At 45.5% G+C, this 20,593-nt stretch overlaps 1 protein-coding gene across 2 annotated transcripts; it reads left to right on the top strand.

Annotated features, from left to right (window-relative positions):
* The first annotated feature begins 1,498 nt into the window (after positions 1-1,498).
* Positions 1,499-20,471, top strand: nbr1b (NBR1 autophagy cargo receptor b). 2 transcript variants are annotated; one of them, XM_035398240.1, is made up of 21 exons: positions 1,499-1,752; positions 5,117-5,179; positions 5,593-5,611; positions 5,736-5,758; positions 6,277-6,462; positions 7,203-7,280; positions 7,638-7,870; positions 8,099-8,224; positions 9,362-9,565; positions 9,928-10,087; positions 10,651-10,917; positions 11,471-11,614; positions 12,063-12,138; positions 12,345-12,455; positions 12,820-12,993; positions 13,351-13,512; positions 13,858-14,221; positions 14,540-14,622; positions 15,624-15,696; positions 16,925-17,024; positions 17,470-20,471. In XM_035398240.1, exons 1-21 carry the CDS (start codon positions 1,654-1,656, stop codon positions 17,641-17,643), a joined length of 2,919 nt encoding a protein of 972 aa, XP_035254131.1. In that variant the 5' UTR covers positions 1,499-1,653; the 3' UTR covers positions 17,644-20,471. The 2 variants fall into 2 exon arrangements, with proteins under 2 accessions (XP_035254131.1, XP_035254132.1); XM_035398241.1 differs by having other exon boundaries at positions 7,668-7,870.
* Positions 20,472-20,593: the final 122 nt, after the last annotated feature.

The following is a 20,593-nucleotide window of genomic DNA, read 5'->3' on the forward strand; positions in this document are numbered from 1 at the left end:
TTCTTTTCTCTGCTTGCAAGCTGAATAAAAGTCTTACGAGTGAACAAAGTGCTGTGGCTCTGTTTGATCAGAAACAAGACTTCACCTGTTGGTACAATGGGACGGGAAACAGTCATTTCCCTGACAAAGGCTACTACTATTTATACCAATGAAGTGAATCTGCATGGTCCTTCTCGTTCTGATAGACATTTGCAATGTGCTTTGCAGTCACAAAAAAGAAAAGTTTTGATTTCAAGGATTTGGTTATAACTGTTATTCACACATGACATGCATTCAGTTTTATGGAAAGGCATCAAAATATGTAGCGTTTGTTAAGTAGCCAGCCATTTTGCTATTGCACGGGGTGCCACGTTTATTATTGAACTACTTTTTTGTATAATTCTCAAGTGTTCTGCTTTTGTGCCACAGTATATTCTGAATCACGTTTACCTTCAGTGTGTTTGTTTTATTGTTTGACAGCCCCTCTAGTTCTGGGACACTTGAAACTCACTTCCCCAACTGACTGATTTATGAATTTATTTTTATTATTTTTTTATTTTAAACAATGGATGAACAGTCTGACATCAGTAGAGAAGATGAAGGAGGAAGAAGGTTACCCTTGAATGTGTTTCTTTTGGCAAAACAAACATGTTTTAGAGCATGAAAGACAACTGCATACCGAAGTCACATATATTAGGGCAGAGCTTTTGGGCCAGATTTTAGGACCCATCGCTGGCTTTGTTACCGTGATAACATTGATTTATTATTATTATTATTATTAATAATAATTACATTTTATATAGCACTTTTCCAAATGCTTAAAGTGCTTTACAGTGAAGGGGAACTCACCTCACCCACCACCAATGTGTAGCACCCACCTGGGTGATGCACGGCAGCCATTTTGCACCAGAACGCTCACCACACATTAGCGAAGGTGGAGAGGGAGAGAACATTTATTTAGCCAATTAAATCTGGGGATGATTTTTAGTGGCAAGTTTGCGAGAGCCAGATCTGGGATTTGGCCAGGACACCGGGGAACCCCCTACTCTTAGCGATAAGCGTCATGGGACCTTTAATGACCACAGAGAGTCAGGACCTCGGTTTAACGTCTCATCCGAAAGACGGCATCTCCTACAGCACAGTGTCCCCGTCACTGCACTGGGGCATTGGGGTTTATTTGTACCAGAGGGAAGATTGCCCCCTGCTGGCCCACCAACACCACTTCCAGCAGCAACTCAGTATTCCCTGGTGGTCTCCCATCCAAGTACTAACCAAGCCCACACCTGCTTAGCTTCAGCCATTTGGCAGTGCATGGAGGTATGGCTGCTGATTTGTGAGGGAACAGTGAAACCGTTTAATTTGATTAAAGATATATGTGATAAATATTTTAAAAATATATTTTTTAAATGACATTTTCTTTATTTCCAAGATCGCCAAAACCCTCCCCTGGCTTGACATATTTTATGAAGAACATAATGACGTCACTGTTGTTGTCAGAAAACGTCAATACAGTTTCCTGTCACGTGAGGATGTGGGAGTGTATTCATAGTTAATGTAAACACATCGAAGGACCTCATATTTTAAGGTGGTAAAGCGGAAAAGACAGGTAACAGAGTAGAATATACAAATAACAGTGCATTTTGTCTTAATGATATCTTTTCATCGTCAACAACGATGGACATCCCTGTGAATCTGAGGGTGAATTTTAGAGGGAACGCGAAGAGTTTCCTAGTTTCAGAGTCGGAAACGAGCTGGGAGTCCATGGAAGCCATGGTAAGATGCTATAAAAATACTGCTAACGTTCGCTTCCTAACATAAGCGTTTGTGTGTCTGGTGTTAGCTACCAAGGCCTTATTCACGGCCTGGGTACATATAAAAGCAGTAATTAATGTATCCAAAGTACATTTTTCGTAAGTGTATTATGGTATTTACGTATTTAGCTAGGTAGTTAGCTCTTGGTTTCTTACTGCTAGTCATCTGACAAGCAAAAGACCTTGCGTACGCGCAGAAAAACGAACGGTTTACGCAAACGTAACGTTATAATATCTGGTGCTCGTTTTCTAGGTGGCAAGTTATTTTGTTAACGTTAAGCAGTAGCGGCTATCCAACTGAAGTACAATCTCCATGCGTATACATGCAGTACTGTACATTAACTATCTCTTTAAGGACGCTAGTTAACGTAAGGTAGCTACCCGGTAGGTACACTGTTTCAAGCGAATCCACAGATTAAAGGAGACACTGAATTTAGAGTTGTAGCATTCGCTAGCTTGGCAAAAAATGATCATCTAGAGTGACAACGGTACGGAACAAATTCTGAATTGAACTGACAGGTTAACATAAATGTTGATTCGACGACTGCTTGAATAAGTGACTTAAAACGTTTGAAACGGTCATAGGTGTACCTTGAATGTGACAGCTTCCGGATTCCAGGAAGATTTTGATGTTGTCACGATGAACATAATAATTATAATAATGTTCATACATTTGAATGCAATCTGTATATATTTCATTAAAATCATTAAACATATTAAAAAAATAAAACGCCATGTTATTGCAAGAAAGAAAATGGATCAGGTACGAGTAACATTAGCAATATTAGTTAATTACCTGGAATTTATGGACAAATGTGCACTGGGAGTCCGGGATTATTGGAATTCCCCCTGTGTATGTCACAATATGTAATCTTGGGAATCTATTACCTTTTTGCTTGTGACTCAGAAGTTCTGTGTCATGTCGTTGATACGGCTAAACAATCTGATGAAAAAGAGACACGGCTCTTGATGAGTCATAGGTGAGAGTCAATGGGCAGGGTGGCGTGCATGTTTTTAAGCATGTCCGTGGAAGCTGGTTGCGGAAACACAGCTAGATTTGAAATGTGCGATTAGGTAGAATGAAGACCTCCAAAGAAAGCCGAGTGGATTGACGAGATTTTGTATGAATGGGGTCACAAGGAAGTGTACTCCAAGGCAAGTACCCTTGGGCCGACGTATGCAGGATCAGGCTTCCTCTGTGTCCCCAGGAGTGAAAATAACATGCACATTCAGAGCCACATTGCCAGATTATGAAGCTAATGAATACAATTATCATATCAATGTGCCAAAGATCATGCCACCCATTCAGTTTTTAGTGGAATAGAGCCTGTACCAAAGCTTGCAATGATGCAGTCTGGCTTGTTGCCTGTCTTTTGGCCTTCATAGTGCTGCATGCCTAGTGTGGGGAAAAACAGGACCCAGCCTGGGCCAGAAGAGCTGGGTGTTCTCCTCACACTGTTGAATACTTCTTCAAAATATACTCTTTACAGAGTCTGATGCAACTGGATTTATTGCAGGTAATTCAAAGATAACATGCAAGAACCCGGGCTGATCTGCACATATCAATACAAACTGTCTCAAAGCATTCCACAAGACAGAAAACACATAAGACGCACACACACACACACAGACAGGGCACACACACACAGACAAGGCACACACACAGACAAGACACACAAGACATACTCCACTCCCCTGGGGCCGAACACTCCCTTTTATCCTATCTTAGCTCCTCCTGTTGTGGAGCTCAAGCTTGGACTGTCCCTCATGCTTACATCATTTTACTTTACTCTTTTCCCACACATCATTGTTTCTCATTTTTCAGACACCATTATTTCCCAATTCTCGGACACCATTATTTATCAGCCCCTTCCTTCCTTATTTTTTGAAAATGATAGTGCTCGTCTCCCGCTTGAATCTCCCTCCCCCTTCTATCATAAATCACATATTCTGACAACACATTTTCCGGAAAAGGCGGAAGCTTCCGTTAGTTCCACAGATATGCTTGTATACAGCTTAATTAGCAGGGCAGAAATGATGTGTGTATTACGTGTTTGTTCTAATCGCACCTATTTTAGTATGAAGCGCTTCCCTGCTGCCGGTTGTTAATCTTATGGCTAAGGTCGACCTTGGTCCACCTGTATCCTTCCTCTTTTGCTAGCCGGATGATACGTCAGGGAGGAGACAGCTGGTGCTCATCAATACATTCCTTTCCCATATACACTGGGCCTGTGCTCTCTAACTACATATCTTTCCCAATGCAATGGGCTTGTGTTTTTTGAGTACATCTATATTTATTTCCCACACTAGCTTTAGTCAGATATACTTTGTTGAATGCCTTTTTGAACAGCTGAAATGTATAGGCTCCCAAATTATCGTCTTGTCTTGAAATGCTGAAGACTGAATGTAAAAAGTGAAATTATAGAACAAAACTTAAAAGATGAGCTCAGACCATTCAGTTCATTGGCCCACAGAGCGAAGTACTATATCAAGGTTCTGGTTAAGCTCGTGTTTTATGAAGAAAGCTACCTTTGTGTTAGAAACACAGTTTGTAATTAGTTAGAATATAAGCACCAGTCTTATAACAAGGGATTAAGGTAATGATGAAAAACTCTTTGTAAGTTAATGATAAGCAATCAACAGAAACGGGTGTTCATGATGGGCTGGTTTTTTGAAAAGTTTAATGCTCAATTTAATAGCGGTCTAATGCTCAGGCTGCAGGCATTTCCTCCTGCTAAGCTACAATAAGGATCAGCTTCCTTCTTTAGAATCCAGATACACAACAAAGAATACTGCACCTGACAAATCTTAAACTGTTCCAGGGGCATTGCATGAGCGGTGGATCTGCACTGATGTACTAACTGATACAGCACGTTTGTAAAACACAATGTAGCCTACGTGTACAGTATACATACCTTAGACATGAATAAGATTCTGCTCTCTGTACATTGCTGAATGACTTGTGCTACCCGCTGCGGCTGCTGCGGCTGCTTGTGCTCGTCTCTCAGGTAAGCCGGTGCGGCCATGTCGGGGCCCGAGCACATTAAGATGGGAGACCATCTTCCTCCCTCCCCCCCTCCCTCGCCTCCCCCTCGCCTCCTGCCTATTGCTGCTGCGCGGTTATTGAGTTCACCCTCATTGAAATTACTTTGGTCTCTCATCTTTTTGATATTAGAGGAGCTGCTGGGAGATGCCTGTCTCCTATGGGCAAGCACAGGCTGGTTATTCATGTCATGGTTTTTGCATTAATGACACGCAGGCATGCACACACACGCACACACGTGTTTATGGCATCGGTGCAGCTAACGGTTTTCTTTGGCTTGCAGATTAAAAGGTCCTTCGGCTTGTCTAGTCTGCAGTTGACGTACTTCGATGAGGACAACGAAGAGGTGAGATCTGTCAGTGGGGCTGATTCCTAAACAACGTCAACTTTCGTTATTTTAAAATGTTTTTATAACTCCGTTTTTCTATTTATGAGGCATAAATTGACTAGACCTGCACCATATCCATTCACGTATGTGACTGCACAATTTCTAAAAATGTGTATCCCGTATTTCTGATTTCATCGTAATTTGGCATCCAGTGCCATTTCTGCAGTGAGCTTGATATTACTTTTCTGAAATATGTACAGCCAGCCGTGACTTCTGTTTTTGCTACTTTGTTTTATTCTGTGCCTAGTGTTTTGTGCTGAGTATCTTGCCAGATTCGTGTAAGTCTCATTGGTACTGTCATCTGTGTTGAGATGGGTGAAATATTCAAAAGGCAGTGTTGTCCTTTGAAACTCTCTTTCCTTATATTTCAGGTGTCCATCAACAGTCAAGGTAGGCCTTGTAAAACCTGTTCACATGATTATTTCTTCTTTGGGTGGTAAATATGCAGACAAAAATGCTTAGGATACTTTTGTTAATAATCTAAACAGTAATATTTGTGTTTTTTTATTTGCAGAGGAATATGAAGAGGCTTTAAAGGTAATTCATTGCTTTAACTGATCTTATTAAAGATTCATAATAACATTTTGCTTCATAGGTTTTGCCTCAATCTGGCCTCCTGTCTTTACTGTTCACCTGGTGATGGTGGAACAGATGTTTAACTTGAGAAAAGCTGAAATCAGCACAGTCTGTAGTAAAGCCCTGGCGGGGTTATCGTAGAACCTTTCTTTGTGAAAGTTCTGTAGATGACAGTATAGGGTAATATCTGAAATAAAAGAATATGTATTTTGTACCTTGTAAAAATGTAACAACTAATATATTAAGTTTTATTCAACTAGATATACAGTGTAACACACTGAAATTAAATATCAAAGTGAAGATAAGTATAATATTGAGTAATTCAAGTATGTAAATGTAATCTTCATGCTTTGGGTGTTACATTTTGATGTGTTCAGATTCAGAGGGGAATGAAAATGGAACTGAACTTGGCGTGCGAGCTCAGGGGGTGATGTCGTGCAGTAAACTCTGGTGAAGTGTTGCCTGTGCCCGTTCCGCAGAGCGCTCTGAAGCAGGGGGGCCGGCTGCACATGAATGTGTTTGAGACCAAGGGCCCGGCGGGCAGGGGCCCGGCCAAACCGCGCGGCGGAGAGCCCAAGAGCGAGGCCAGGCCCGGCCAGCACTGCCCCACCCTCACCAAGACCGTCAGCCAGAGGATACAGGTCGTCACCCACGAGCAGGCCATGGTGAGAACCCTGTCGCTGCCACACCTCGGCAAGTGCAGTCACTCTACAGGCAGCAGTCATACGGAGAGACAGCAGTCATATGGAGTGTCAGACAGCAGTCGTACAGAGAGACAGCTGTCATATGGAGCGACAGCAGTCAAACGAGAAAGTCCTATCATTCGATGGTGAAAGGCGTACATCAGGAGATATGAAACTGTGGTCTTTATATTTACGAAAGGAATCCATATTGAAAAAGCTCTGCAGTTGTTCCCGTGATTATAAGGCTTGTGGTTCTTACACTAGCTCCAGGCTAATGCCACAGTGCAGTAGTCCACCCCACCTCTCTGTGAATTGTAGCGAACTACTGTTCATTTGCAAATCAAACTGTTGTAACTCACTCACAAAAAAAAAGTTTAAATTTGCTGAGAGGCACTCTTCCAAAACACGATGAAACTTGATATATACGAACGAATAGAAGGCTACTTCAGTTGTGTACATAATAGGACTTTGGCTCACTGATAATACATGGCTAAGGAGTCTAGATTTTAAAATGGCTGCCTTTTCTAGATGAGTAGCCTTTACTGCTGTTATTGTTCCACATCGATCCTCTTTAACTGACAATTGTAGGCCTGCCCTCACGTTGACATCTTAGGAATCCTTCTGATAGAGGTCATGTAGAAGTTGAGTATACACATTCCCAGATATGAATGAAGGCATTGCTTGAGACAGTGCTGTAAAGATTATTTTTGTTTATTCCCAAGGGGGTTATCAAGGAGTTTAAGGGGACTAAAGAGGAAGATAAGACCCCTCCAGCCTGGTTTACATCTTACATGGAGAAGGTACTGTAGAGAGATTTATAATGAAATTCATCTTTTGATGTTTGTGGTAATCTGTGGCTTTTTATGTCTGTGCTATACATAACAGTGAAAGATCATCTCACGTCACTTTGTAGATCAGTTTACAAAACCCTCTGATAACCCTCTTAATGTTGATTACCAACATTAATCCTAGTGCAGCTCTGGTGTTATGGTGTTTTCCATTTAGTATAATTTATCCTTAAGCATATTGAACAGGAGTGTGGCTGTAATTGAATGTAACTAGTTGGAATGATGGCTGGTGAAAGAGGAAGGAGAACGTTGCGCTGCAGTCTGGTAGTTGTAGTTTTGTGGCTGGGGTGTGACATTGTGTGCGGGCAGTTGCAGAGGGGGTTCTTCTGCGCTCCCCAGTTTAAAGAGCAGGTGGTGAAGGAGGCGGTGGAGAAGATCTGCCGCGAGTTCTCGGGACAGTGCTGCATCCACAAGCCGTCGGGAGGCGACGTCCAGGTCCCAGAGGTCAGCTCCTCCTCCTCCTCCTCCGCCGGAGTGCCCAGCGCCACGCCCGCCTGCAGCAGCTGCCAGGGACAGACCTCCGGGGGAGGGTACCAGTGCAGGTGAGCGGCAGGAAGAGAGGGAGGGAGAGTGAGAGCGAGCGAGCGAGAGGGAGAGTGAGAGAGAGTGAAAGAGAGAAAGAGAGAGAGAGAGAGACAGTAGAGGAGACTTTTGACCTCCTTTAATAAACCATGTTGCCTACAAACAAGCAAATCTGCCCAAGACACATACTAATAAATAGAGAACTAATTGTGCTCCTCTCACGGTGTCCTTCCCCCTTGTCCCGCCAGCGTGTGCACGTCCTGCACCCTGTGTGAGCCCTGCAGCCTGGCGCACGACCCCAGCCACAGCCTGGTGAGGGCCAGGACGCCCCTGTCCATCCCGGAGCATGGCTCCCCCGGCCCCGAACACATCAGGTAGGGCTGCACAGCGCCCTCTGCTGACCTAATCCATACGACATCAACTCTAATTTCATTGTGCTCATTAGATGCGGGTTCTAGTTCAAGCCTGTTTTAATTTGTAGTGTAGATTTTGGCTTCCCTCAGAGGTGCAGCTGTTAGACAGATGCTTCTAGAGCTCTGCTTGCTTTTGCTTTCCTTCTGAATCCATCTGGATCTTTGGTATTATGAAATATCACTATCATTGAGGATTCAGATGTGATTTCAGTGAGTCAGATAGAGCACTGAAGATGGATTGGGTACTAATTCCTGGATTCAATCCATGTGTGTCCATGACATGAATATGGATATATGAATAATAATAAATTGCAAATAAATGTGAGTGTTACTTTATCTGTGGCCATAATTTGGAAAGGTTTTTTTGGTAATTGCTGAACTCCCCATTTTGTGTTTGCGAGGGGAAAAAGACAAACACTTGCATTTAATTGTGAACCTGATTGAAGGACTCGTTGAATCCAACTGTAATCACTGCTATTCTGCCAGAAAAGTCCAGAGGGTCACCTCGGTGGATATCACAGTGGCCATTCTTAATGTAGGATGGAAAGGGGAAAAAAATGCACTGCACTGTATTCTGTAAAGGCAGATATTGTAATGTTTAAAAAAGACCTCTGAATATGCTGTGTATTGATCATAATATTTACACAGCCATAGGTAGCATTGCCAGATTCAAGCGAAAGTGCTTCATTTGAATGCAGGGTTGAAAAGCGAGATGTCACGCTGTAGCCAGCTTGATCAACATGAGTATATTAACACAAATTGCTCCTAGGGTTTTTTTATATGGTTAGCATGTGTGGCAAAAATTTGTTTTGATCTGGTTGCCAAAACATTATTTGTAGCTTGCTTCATACCGCAAATCTCACAGTTTTATTTGGCTTCTGTTGCAAGTGTCATAATAAAATTGTGAACAACATACATTCATTTTGTTATTTTTGAAAAACTCAACATTTTCTATCAAAACACAAGTGTATTATTAAAGTAAAACGCAAATTTTGAAATGTCCTATGTTCCAAAGATGCAAACATCCATGGGCTAGCTCGACTATGCTGTTGTGTTTCCGCGGAATGTCGATGGCCTGCCTTTCTGTCTGAACCCAAGGTTCCAGAGGCGGGGAGACAGAAGCTTCCGGAAGGCAGAGAAGCAGCGGCTGAAGGCGGAGAAGCGACAGCTGAAGGCAGAGGTGAAGGAGATCAGGAAGCAGCTGAGGATGGAGAGGAGGGGCCTTCAGTGGAACACCGTCGGCGACGGGAACGCCGACCCCATCCTGCTCCAACCACGGAGCACGCAGACCTGCTGCTTAGAGTAAGAGCTCCACACTCAGGCCTGCTGCTTAGAGAAAGAGCTCCACACTCAGGCCTGCTGCTTAGAGAAAGAGCTCCACACTCAGGCCTGCTGCTTAGAGTAAGAGCTCCACACTCAGGCCTGCTGCTTAGAGAAAGAGCTCCACTGCCAGGCCTAGTGCTTAGAGAAAGAGGTGCACACTCAGGCCTGCTGCTTAGAGAAAGAGCTCCACACCCAAGCCTGCTGCTTAGAGAAATAGCTTCACGCTCAGGCCTGCTGCTTAGAGAAAGAGCTCCACACCCAGACCTATGATCTTGGTAGAGAGAACAAGTGAGGGTCAGGAACTTGGCCACTCTAACAATGCACCATATGGTTTTGACCAGGAGCCCCCACCGCTCCTGCCCCCCCATGGGGCCCGTCATGACCGCCCTGTTCCTGGACGAGAACCTCCCGGACGGGACACGGCTACAGCCCGGTACCAAATTCATCAAGTACTGGAAGATGAGGAACACTGGCAGCATGCCATGGAGCCCCGAAACCAAGGTAAGGCAGCAGGACACGCTCACTCCTGTGTGGAGCTTTGTGACATCACTGTGCCCGTCAATGATTTAAAAAATATAAACATGCAGATCATATGTTGGTTTTGTTACAACAGCTGGCACTGTTGTCTGTTGAGCAGTACTCTTGCCGCATTAGAGATAGGGACCCTTTGATATTTTAATGTCCTGATGTGATGCAGTGCTATATGCTCTATATCAGGGGTGCTGGTCTGTGTGCTGGTTTTTGGTCCAACCAGTTACATTAGTTCTAGTTTTCTGACAGCTCTATAAACTACGCTGGTTCACTCCTGTACTTGAGCAGAGTAAAATCTTTAGGCTGCACTTGCAGTCTACGGCTGTTGCTGGTGTTCATGCAAGTGCCAGACCGAGATATGGTTGAGCTAATTAATTAAGAGTAGAAGTTGGCACAAAATCCTGAAATGGATCAGCCCTCTTTGTGCACCCCCGCTCTGTATTGTGGGTAAATGGGCAGCCCAAATGTGCTGATTGGCCTGTGTGCATCATTATGCATTCCTGTTGTTATGGAAACGGTCATGTGACCCGCAGCTGAAGTTCATGTGGGGGAACCTGACGCTGGCGTCCAGCGAGAAGCAGAAGGAGGTGCCGGTGCCCTTCCTGCAGCCGGACCAGGTGGGCGTGGTGAGCGTGGCCTTCACGGCGCCCGTGGCGGAGGGCACCTACACCTCGCACTGGCGCCTGGCGCACCGCGGGGAGCAGTTCGGCCCGCGCGTGTGGTGCAGCATCGTGGTGGACCCCCTGGCCCCGCCCGGCGCCGCTGACGGGGAGCTGGTCTCCCCCTGTGGGACCCCCCAGGTGAGTTCAGAACTCTGCACCAATGGTCACTTTATGAGCTGTGAGCAGTGCTGTGTGTCTGACTAAGCATTGAGCTTACTGGCGGTCACTGGCTGCCGTGCAGTTTGAGGTTAGTTTCCTAGAAAGGGAACCATTGCACTGTCTCAATAAAGTTTAGTTAAAGGATGATTAGTTGGTGCGTTGCACTCAGCTTGCAGTTGACGGGAAAAAAAATTGAGGCCCATACTCCAAGAGAGTTTTTTAAAAAAAGAGTCTTTCTACAATTTCAATGTGCTTTTATTATGTAAAAAAGTTGTACACAGAGGTTTCGGCCCTGAAGCCTTCTTCAGTGTGTCTGTAGTTGCATAATAAAAGCACATTGAAATTTCAGAGACTCTTTTAAAAAAAGCTTTTTGTGTGAAACTCGTTTGTGTGAAACATTTGTTGTTGTGAAGTGATTTTTCCCCCTTTTCTCTCATCTCGAACAGCACTAATGCATGGTAGCCTCTGTAAAGCAGTATGTGAGTGCAGTCTAGGGCCTTCCATGAAGCGGGTTCTCTCTCCTTGCCTCCAGGTGGCGCTGCAGGAGAAGGTCGTCCCTCGGCGGGAGAAGGAGGGGACCTGCTGCGCTGCCCCCAGGGACTGTGCAATCATGTCCATGGGCCTGGAGTGCGAGCACGACTACTACATCCCCTCAGTGGACCTGCTCACAGCACAGGTAAGTCCCGCTCACACCAGCCGACCAACCGCACAGCCAGTACCCACGTTACTCCTTACTTCCTTACTACAGCACGTTCTGGGTGTTTTAAGGAATTTCTGGTGCTAAATGACATTATACGCTTAATAAATATTCGTAAATATAATAGTGCAACATCTGTTGCAACATCTTCATCCTTGGTCACACCCCTTCATGAATATGCATTGACTGTACATCTATAGTGCTTCAGTGTGGGAAGTTTTGGCTTCAACAGCAAGGAGACTGGGGGAATGGTGAGGTGGGTCAGTAGGAGAATGATGAAGTGCTTCACTAGGAGAATGGTTAGGTGCTTTAGTAGTAAAGACTGGGAATGATGAGGAGGGTGTTATATGGTGCTGGCTGGTCTGTAGCGTCTGTGCTAACGTTGTGTTTTTGGCGCTGATGTACTGCTATCGTACCCGTGTTGCAGGACCTGCTGTCCTTCGAGCTGCTGGACATCAACATCGTGCAGGAGCTGGAGAGCGTCCCGAACAACACGCCAGCAGGTAACAGCGCGGTGTCATAGCAGAACTGCAGAACCTTCACTCCTGCGTTTCAGTATTAACGTTTATTGTCAGCGTTGATAAATGAATATGATGCAGCTAAGCAAAGGCCTGTATCACAAGCGGCTTTGGATAATAATAATACACAAACTGAACACAATGATAATAGAGCAATATTATTGGTGAGCGTGTCCCGTCTCTTTCGGCAGACATGACGCCCTGCATGTCCCCGCTGCCCCACGATGGCCCCCTGGTGGAGAGGCCGGTCCTGGCACAGATCCAGGAGGAGACCAAGGTCTCAGGGGCTAAGAGCCTGCCGGGTAAGGGTCTGTCTGCACCACAGAACCTCAACTACATTAAAACCTTTATTTCAAAAGCACTGGCTTACATTTGCTCTTAGATACAGAAGATTCAACAATGATGTACAGTATGTCTCCTGTAAAACTAATTGTATTTGGGTGTAAAGTTTAATTGTATTTTATCTTTTTAAAATGAATTAAAATTCTATTGCATAGAACATTGTCAACAGGATGTTACATGGTGCTAGTCGTGGGCTCACTTGTGCAGGTTTGGGTGTGCTAGCCGCACTGCGCTAGTCGTGTTCTCAGTCATGCGGTTTGGGTATGCTAGCCACACTGCGCTAGCTGTGTTCTCACTCATGTAGTTTGGCTGTGTGTTTACCAGCCGCCAAGCAGCGTAGACTGAAGGAGCCGGGCAGCATCCCCGCCCAGGAGGAGGGCGAGGAAGACATCAGCGGCACACAGTTTGTGTGCGAGACCGTGATTCGCTCCCTCACCCTGGAGGAACCAGACCGTGTGCCCCTGCGCAGACCCCGCCCCCGCCCCGCCCCCCGCAAAGGTGAGCCCGCCCACCATCCCGCCTGCTCGCACACACCTGATCCGTCAGGAGAGAGGTGTGTGGGAGTTTTCCCGTCAGTCGTTCCAAGCCCGGCAGAACAGTGAAGTTTTGTGTTTCTCTGGGTTACGTGAGCCAGTGGAAGGCCAGTTACATTGTTTAACGGGTGAAAGACGATGCGTTCTGTTTGAAAGCAGCAGCCACTAGGGCGTGCAAGATTGTTATTTTAGCCGTTGTAAATTATCTCCACGATTCACATCGTGCTATATTTTCCCTGCTGCTAAGATTTCCTCCATCTGTGCCTTTTGTAGTTGTAACTCGTAATTGAGTGAGACGCCTGTTTTTCTCTGGTTCTCCCAGTGTGCTCGTCTGCTGCGCATGACTCCAGCTCTAGCGCTGGGAATGCTACAGAGCAGTGTAGAGAGAAGAGGGCGGGGCCTGACATGGAGGCGGGGCTCAGGACTATAGAGGCTCCGCCTCCGTCTACATCACAGGTCATACAGGAAGAACGGTCACCTCCAGGTAACTAGTCGTCACCCATAGCAGCCAGTGGGGTTTGCATGTAATGCACTTTGTTTGGGTCCCATAATTGTGTTTTTTGTAGGACAGTCCCTCCATTACTGCACAGACTGCACAGCTTTATGGCTTTTTAAAACAAAAATTGTAATTTGGAAAAAAACTACCAAAAAAAAAAAATTATGTTTTGAATCATGAGTTAAATTTAGTTAAAGTTAAAGTGAATGACATCTTTGATGGTATGTATAAAACAAATGCAGCACAGGAAAACTGTGGTTGAAAGTGCACAGCAGAGCAGTGCATGCTGGGTAGAAGACTCGACTGAGGACAGACCTGTGCGTTTTTCCTTAGAGGTGGGCGGGGAGTCGGACATCGAGATCGTCTGCGCGGACCCCGGCGGTGCCGGGGCGGAAGAGGGGGTGGGCGGGGCGGCGGGAGAGGGGGCGGGAGCGGCGGCGACGGCGGGCGCTGACGAGCAGGACGAGGTGCGGAGCCAGGCGTCCTCGGCCTCCTCCGAGGATTACATCATCATCCTGCCCGACTGCTTCGACACCAGCCGGCCGCTGGGCGAGTCCATGTACAGCTCCGCGCTCTCGCAGGCCGGCGCGGACGGCGCCCCCTCTGGCTGCAGCAGCGTCAGCGACATGCTCTGCGCCTCGCAGACCCTGGACGCCGTGCCCCTCACCCCGGTGGTGGTGCCCGCTACGCCACGCAGGTGACTCATTAATATCATAACATCTTATACCCCCGTCTAGTGGTGAAACAAGGAATTGCCGCTACATCAGAGGGAGCCGAGGTTTAGCGGGTGTGGGAGACCACCACTTCTGTGGCATCCTCCAGTTGCGGAGTCTTTGCACATGACAAATAAAACTTGAGTGGAATTTAACTTTCAATTGACAGCTTAGCGTTTCAGAATGTCTTCCCATAAGCAATGATGCATTGTTCTCATAAGCGTATTTACACTGAGGCTGTAGGAATGACATGTTGTGTTAAGTGGCATCTGAGACTGATACGGTGGGCTCTCTCACCCTAGACCAGAGAGGCTGGGAAAGAAGGACCTGACGGTGGAGACCCTGGACACCAGCGAGCTCTACCAACCCGCGGACTCGCCCGACTGTAAGCACCCAGTGACAGTACAGCATCGCCGAGAATCTGCGTCTGATATGCCTCCTCAGCAAGCATTACGTTCTGTTAAACGCTGATTAACCTCCTCTTCTGCCCTTGGGCTATTTTGGGACTGTGACAGGAGAGCTGACGTCAGTTCAAAACAGTGTTAAAAAAAAAAAATAGACAAGGAAATATTTTGCAAGCTCAGTTTCCTGTTGGGCGTGTTGCTTGTGCCTTTTAGGCATGAAAAGGAAGCGTGGGCTCGGCCACTAGACATGCAAAAAAAACCACCATTCCAGTCAGCCGTTTGGAATAAGTGCTATACGCAAATATTTGAACATTTGATCATGTGGTTTTGTGTGGCTGGAGCCACTTCCAGTAGCGACCTGGATTCTCCAGTCCACAGCTAGCGCAGTGTGGCTAGCACACCCAAACCCACACTCCTGTTAGCCTAGCCAAGCCCCACAGGGCTCTGCTCTAACATTTCTTCCAAGGAACGCATGTAATTCTAAGTTGAAACATTTAGCACACTAATGCATTCCAGTCAGTACATGTGCTCAATTATTTTTCCAGTTGGTGCACATCAGTTTTCAAGTGCAAATACTCCTGAAAGGTGAGCACTGTAGAGCCCTGCCCCACCCCGCCCAATTGAGCTGTCAGACTGATGGAAAGGTGTACGACTGATGATGCCTGTTTAGGCAGGTATGGATGCTGCAATTATTAATGAATGTGGCAATGTGGCATAGCGAAGCCATTGAGGAGCTGGGTTTTGTAACTCAGAGGTTGCTGGTTCAAATCTCAGGAGGGGCCACTGGTGTTGCCACCTTGATAAAATAATTAGCTTATTAAATATTCTCCTTTGTAAGTGGATATAATATTATCTTCATTAGTCATGTGTGAATATGTGTATTTAAGTTGATGAGATAGTGTGCAGGTAATGTCACGCCAGAGCCAAGCGCCCTCCACATTTGATGCCTCATGCTGTTGCTGAATCTGCGTGTGTCATCCAGGTTCCGGTTCAGACCAGTCTCAGCAAGCCAGCCCCTCAGAGAAGAGTGGCTCAGAGGTCCCCCAGGACCACAGGTGAGGTCTGCCATGCACCTCACGGAGAGGGGGGGCGGGCCGGGTTTCCCAATGAAATCAGATCCGAGCGCTATTTTCAGAGGCACTGAAGGACGGCCTATCAAATGCTGGAAGATTCGGCTGAACATTGACAGCACAGTTTATATTTAGGAGCTGCAAGCCTCATGGCTAACTGGAAGCCTTGCATTCAGGGATTATTGACTGAATGAGCAGCGATAAATGATAAATAATAGAGCAGTTCCCTGAAAAGCTTCCCTGGAAAGCAGGGTCACACCTGAAAGGCCATATAGAATTGTATTCATGGCTCTTTGTACAGCTGGCCGTTGGGGCTACAGCAGACAGCCTTGCGTTAATTACGCCTGAACGTCGATACAAACGCGGAACATGTGAACGGGAAGTGTGAAGTGCTGAGAGTGGAAATGTAACGGTGGTGGGACATAATGTTCTGCATTCAGTGTCCCTGAACACCTCACCTTCAGGAACAGTGTGCAGATTAACACTGCATTACGTTACATTACATTTATTTAGCTCTGCATTACATTATGTTCATTTATCTCAACATCACATCACGTATGTTTAGCTCTACATCACATTACGTCTGTTTAGCAGACACTCTTATCTGCGGTAGCATACGTTATAGCGCATCCGCCTCAGTTACGTGAGCAGCAGTGGCTAACGACATTCCCGGACCGGCGAGCGTACTGGTGACCTCACCCAGCCACTAATGCAGGCTAGCTTTGCCGACCATTAACCAAAATACAAATCCTGAACACAGGTTTAATCCAGAAGAAGCCATAAATGAAAGCATGAAGCACTAAACACACTATAGCTGTCTGAACCATGACATGCTGGAAGGGTGCAGACAGTTATAGTCCAAAGAGGTGTCTCTTAACGTCCAGTGGTGAGGTCAGCAGAGACTTACCGGCAGTTTCTTAAAATCATTTAACAGATGACTGACAAACATAATGTGCTGGGTATAATAAGTGTACTTTAGTTTCCATTGACACTGATGCCAGTCATTGAATGAAACATTCATCCGGTTACTTGAGCAGTGCCAGCAGTCGTTTTCACCTACAGGTATGCTGTATCTGACCGTGTTATGGTGATTTTTAACATGGGGGGGAGTGGCAGGAGTGTATCCCCTCGTTACACGGTTAGTGGGATCCCCTTCTGTAGCACGTGGCCGCGGACGCGTCTCTGAGGGGCCCCCTTTCTGTTTGTGCCGTAGGGCCCCGGGAGGCCTCACCGATGGGCTGGTGAAGGGAGCCCTCTCCGTAGCAGCCTCCGCCTACAAAGCCCTCTTCACTGGCCAGCCCGGCGCCTCACAGGTCAGTCCCCACTGAGTGACAGCCGAGCGAGCCAATGGCAGCCCCCCCCTCAATTCCAAGATTTATTATATGTAAAGACTAGAGAAAGGAGTAGAAGTAGTTTTATTTTTTTCATTTTCAGTTCAAGGAACAAAAAGAAAAGACTTAATCATGTAAGAGGAGAGAGCCAAAAGATATGTACACATCTACAAAAATGCAGCAAGATACAGAAGGCAAAAAGAATGAACACACACACACACACTGTATTGTAGAGCACATAGTATACTCTTGTTTCCTCTATAAATAACAGACATCCAGACCTTCCCTTGTTTAAAAATAGCTATTAGCATTTTAGCGCCCTATCAGTAGCATTAGCGTAGCACGAAGTGGCCGCTGCTCACGGCCCAGGCGAGGCCTTGCGCCGTAGCGTCGTAACCGCCAGCAGCGTTTGCTGTCATTGGCTCAGCCCCCCGCGGACTCGGCCAGCCAGGACGCCCTGATGGCCGTGCTCCTGGAGATGGGCTTCGGCGACCGTCCGCTCAACCAGCGGCTGCTGAAGAAGCACGACTACAACCTGCTGGACGTGGTCAACGAGCTGGTGCAGATGGCCGACAACGACTGGTACGCCACGCGCTACTGAGGAGCCGCCGCGCCGGGGTGGGGGGACCGGAGAAAATGGCCGACAACGACTCCTCCTCCTCTACTCTGCGATTGGACAGGCGCCGGCCCAGTACGCAGGAACTCGGCCAATCCTGATATAGGATGTATACAGTGGTTTAAAAAAAAAAAAGGGAGAACACTGAGCATGACATCACAAAGGAGCATCCAATGAAACGCTTTGTACATAGAGAGCATACCTGTATATACAGCAGCAATGGAATTATATCAACAGTTGTCATCTCTAGGTCATTCCTGTAAAAAAAAATACACTTCACAGAAGCGGCTTATTATTTCCTCTTGTTATTGATGATAACATATGAAATGGTTTTGTTTAAAAACGTTGAGTAGTGTCATGTACTGGAGATATGTGAATCTTCTGCCAGACCCAGGAAGGTTTGACTTCCATTTGGTTGAGAGAGGGAGCCTAGTTTGTAGTCATTGGCAACAAATGCCAGCGCTGCTTAGGTAATACATGATGGTACTTCGAAGTGACCGTTTCGATACTTTGTTTAAAACATATGCATGACTGTCTGTGTGGGAACTGATACTGGCTTTTTCCCCCCATGTGTGATACCTGTACATCAGGCTAAAGCAATGGTGTAAAATCTCCATAGGGATCAAGTGTTGAGCTGTGCACTAAATGTCACTCTGGCCACACTAATGAAATATACCTGTGTTACGCATCCACAAGGGGCCAGAGTTAAACTTAAGTTCATTGTGACTGTAATAGAAAAAAAACTAAACATTCCCATAATTTGTCTGTGGAACACATGATCCTGGAATCATCTCACTTTGTGGTTGTAATGTAATAACTAATGTTTTAAAATAGTTGTCATTTATGGTCAATCAAATATTTTAATACATTTTATTTTATTTTCAGGCTGAAATTAAAAAGAAAAATCCTAATTCTGTAAGATCATTGTTTCAAAAGCTTCACACTACAGGTCTGAAGTTTTAATTTTGTTGGTGGAATATTTATGAACATAAGTGTATGAATTTTTGTTTTTTAGATTCCAAATGTGAAACTTCTATATTTCCTTTTCTGCAACTCTATACAAGGTTTCTGACTAAGAAAGTTGGTTTTGAATGCATTGGGAAACTGCAGGACGACTTCCTGTCCAGTGACAGGAAGCTGCAGGAGGGACTTCCTGTCTAAGTCAACCCTTGGTTCCTTTCCCTTGCCAGTTGCATCCACAGAACTAATCTCAATTAACACACATTTCTATGTTGCTATGTGCGTAGTTGCATGTGTGTGGTACCGTCACCTTTTGGTGTCTGGGGAGTTCTGCAGTTCATCAAGCTTTGACAACCAAACTGACTGAGGAAAAAAGGGTCTCCTATGCACCCAGAGAAAGGAATTGAGTGAATTGCAGATTTTATTTTATTTACAAAATGTTTGTAAACTCAAGTGAAGCATGTACTGGTATATTTTACATTTTAAGTCACTCTGAAGACTTCCCCTGTTGGTACTGGGGGGGTGGGGGGAGAGAGACAAGGGGTACAGGACTTGACAGGCTTTCCATAGAGTGAACAGATGAGGACCAAACAAGACAAACATAGGAAAGAATGCAGAGGAAGTGTGTCTAAAGGGGACTTTAGAACAGTGATGTGTGTCACACCTAGACGTCCTCAACCTGATGCTGGATGCTAATCCTGATCTCTGCAGAGGTTCATTACTATGCAGAATGGGGTCCATCAGTTAAAATGTACTGGTCGATTACAGTTTACTCTGCCCATGTGATGTCATGTGGGGTCTGATTTAAAGGTGAAAAATAAAACCACAGACCCTCGTTCTCCAGGACTGCGGTTGAGGCCCACTGATGTGGATGTAGCTGTCAGCAGGCTGGCCTTTAATGCATTCAGTGGCCGATGAGAGCAGCTGTGAGCTTGTGAAGGAACTGGTCCACAAGGGGGAGCAGCCCATATTTCTGCAGCCTCTATTTTCAGATGGAGTGGCAGTTGGAACCACGTACACGCTTAGTCTCCTTATCCTCGTAATGAAACGCAGTACACACACCATCAGTAGCAAACGGGAGACTGTGTGTACAAACCACAGGGTAAAAATCTTTCATTAATATTGAAAAGATAAATGCTTTTTTTTCTAGAAAATGCTGACAACTTTAGGTTAGGTTATCTATGCTATAGGAGTATTTTTGGCAGACAAATTGATGGACTGTCGTAGTTGTTCGTGGGCCTTGAGACATTTTTTATGGTGCATTTGGGAATTTCCGAACACCTCCAGCCCAGCCACTCTTACCAGCTCTGAACCTATGGGTGATACTGAGACCTCTTTTGTGTCCTTTGTTTAGTTGCTGTATATGATTAATGTGCACTGTGTATACATTTTATTTTGTGAAAGGGGTTTGAAGAAAGACTTGCCTAAAGGCCTGTATCTATGAGTAGTATATCGGCTTGCTGAATCCTAGAAAGAAAAAAGTTACAATTATATTGACGTTCCCAAGCATTAATGTGTTTATGGTTAGCCTTGGCTTTTGACACTGAAGGATATACTGTAACTAAACAGTTGTACCAATTTCATTTTGAATAACATGCTGTTTGTTCTGTGAGATGGTTTGCACTATTATTAGGTCAAAGGCTTGCTTAAGGAAAGGTCAATTAACACTAAATTGTGCAGTGATGTTGGCCTGTAAGGATCAGACTGACTGCTTAGTGTTAGCACGGGCTAACTGCAGGAAGTGGGTGAATAGCATTCCAGCTCTAACTGTGTTGAAGAGAATGAGCACTTTACAGACATACAGATAAAATGTAAAAAAAAAAAAGTGATTTAATAAAAGGTAATTACAGTAATGATGTCTGCTGTCCTTTTTATGTGATGTGCTTTCTGTGTTTTCCCTGCTGGGTGTTCTTTGACCTTTATACATTACATAAAATGTGCATTGTACAATAGAAGGTTTACACTGCGGCAGTGA

The sequence above is a fragment of the Anguilla anguilla genome, chromosome 17 (assembly GCF_013347855.1).
Source record: "Anguilla anguilla isolate fAngAng1 chromosome 17, fAngAng1.pri, whole genome shotgun sequence".
Lineage (NCBI taxonomy): Eukaryota > Metazoa > Chordata > Actinopteri > Anguilliformes > Anguillidae > Anguilla > Anguilla anguilla.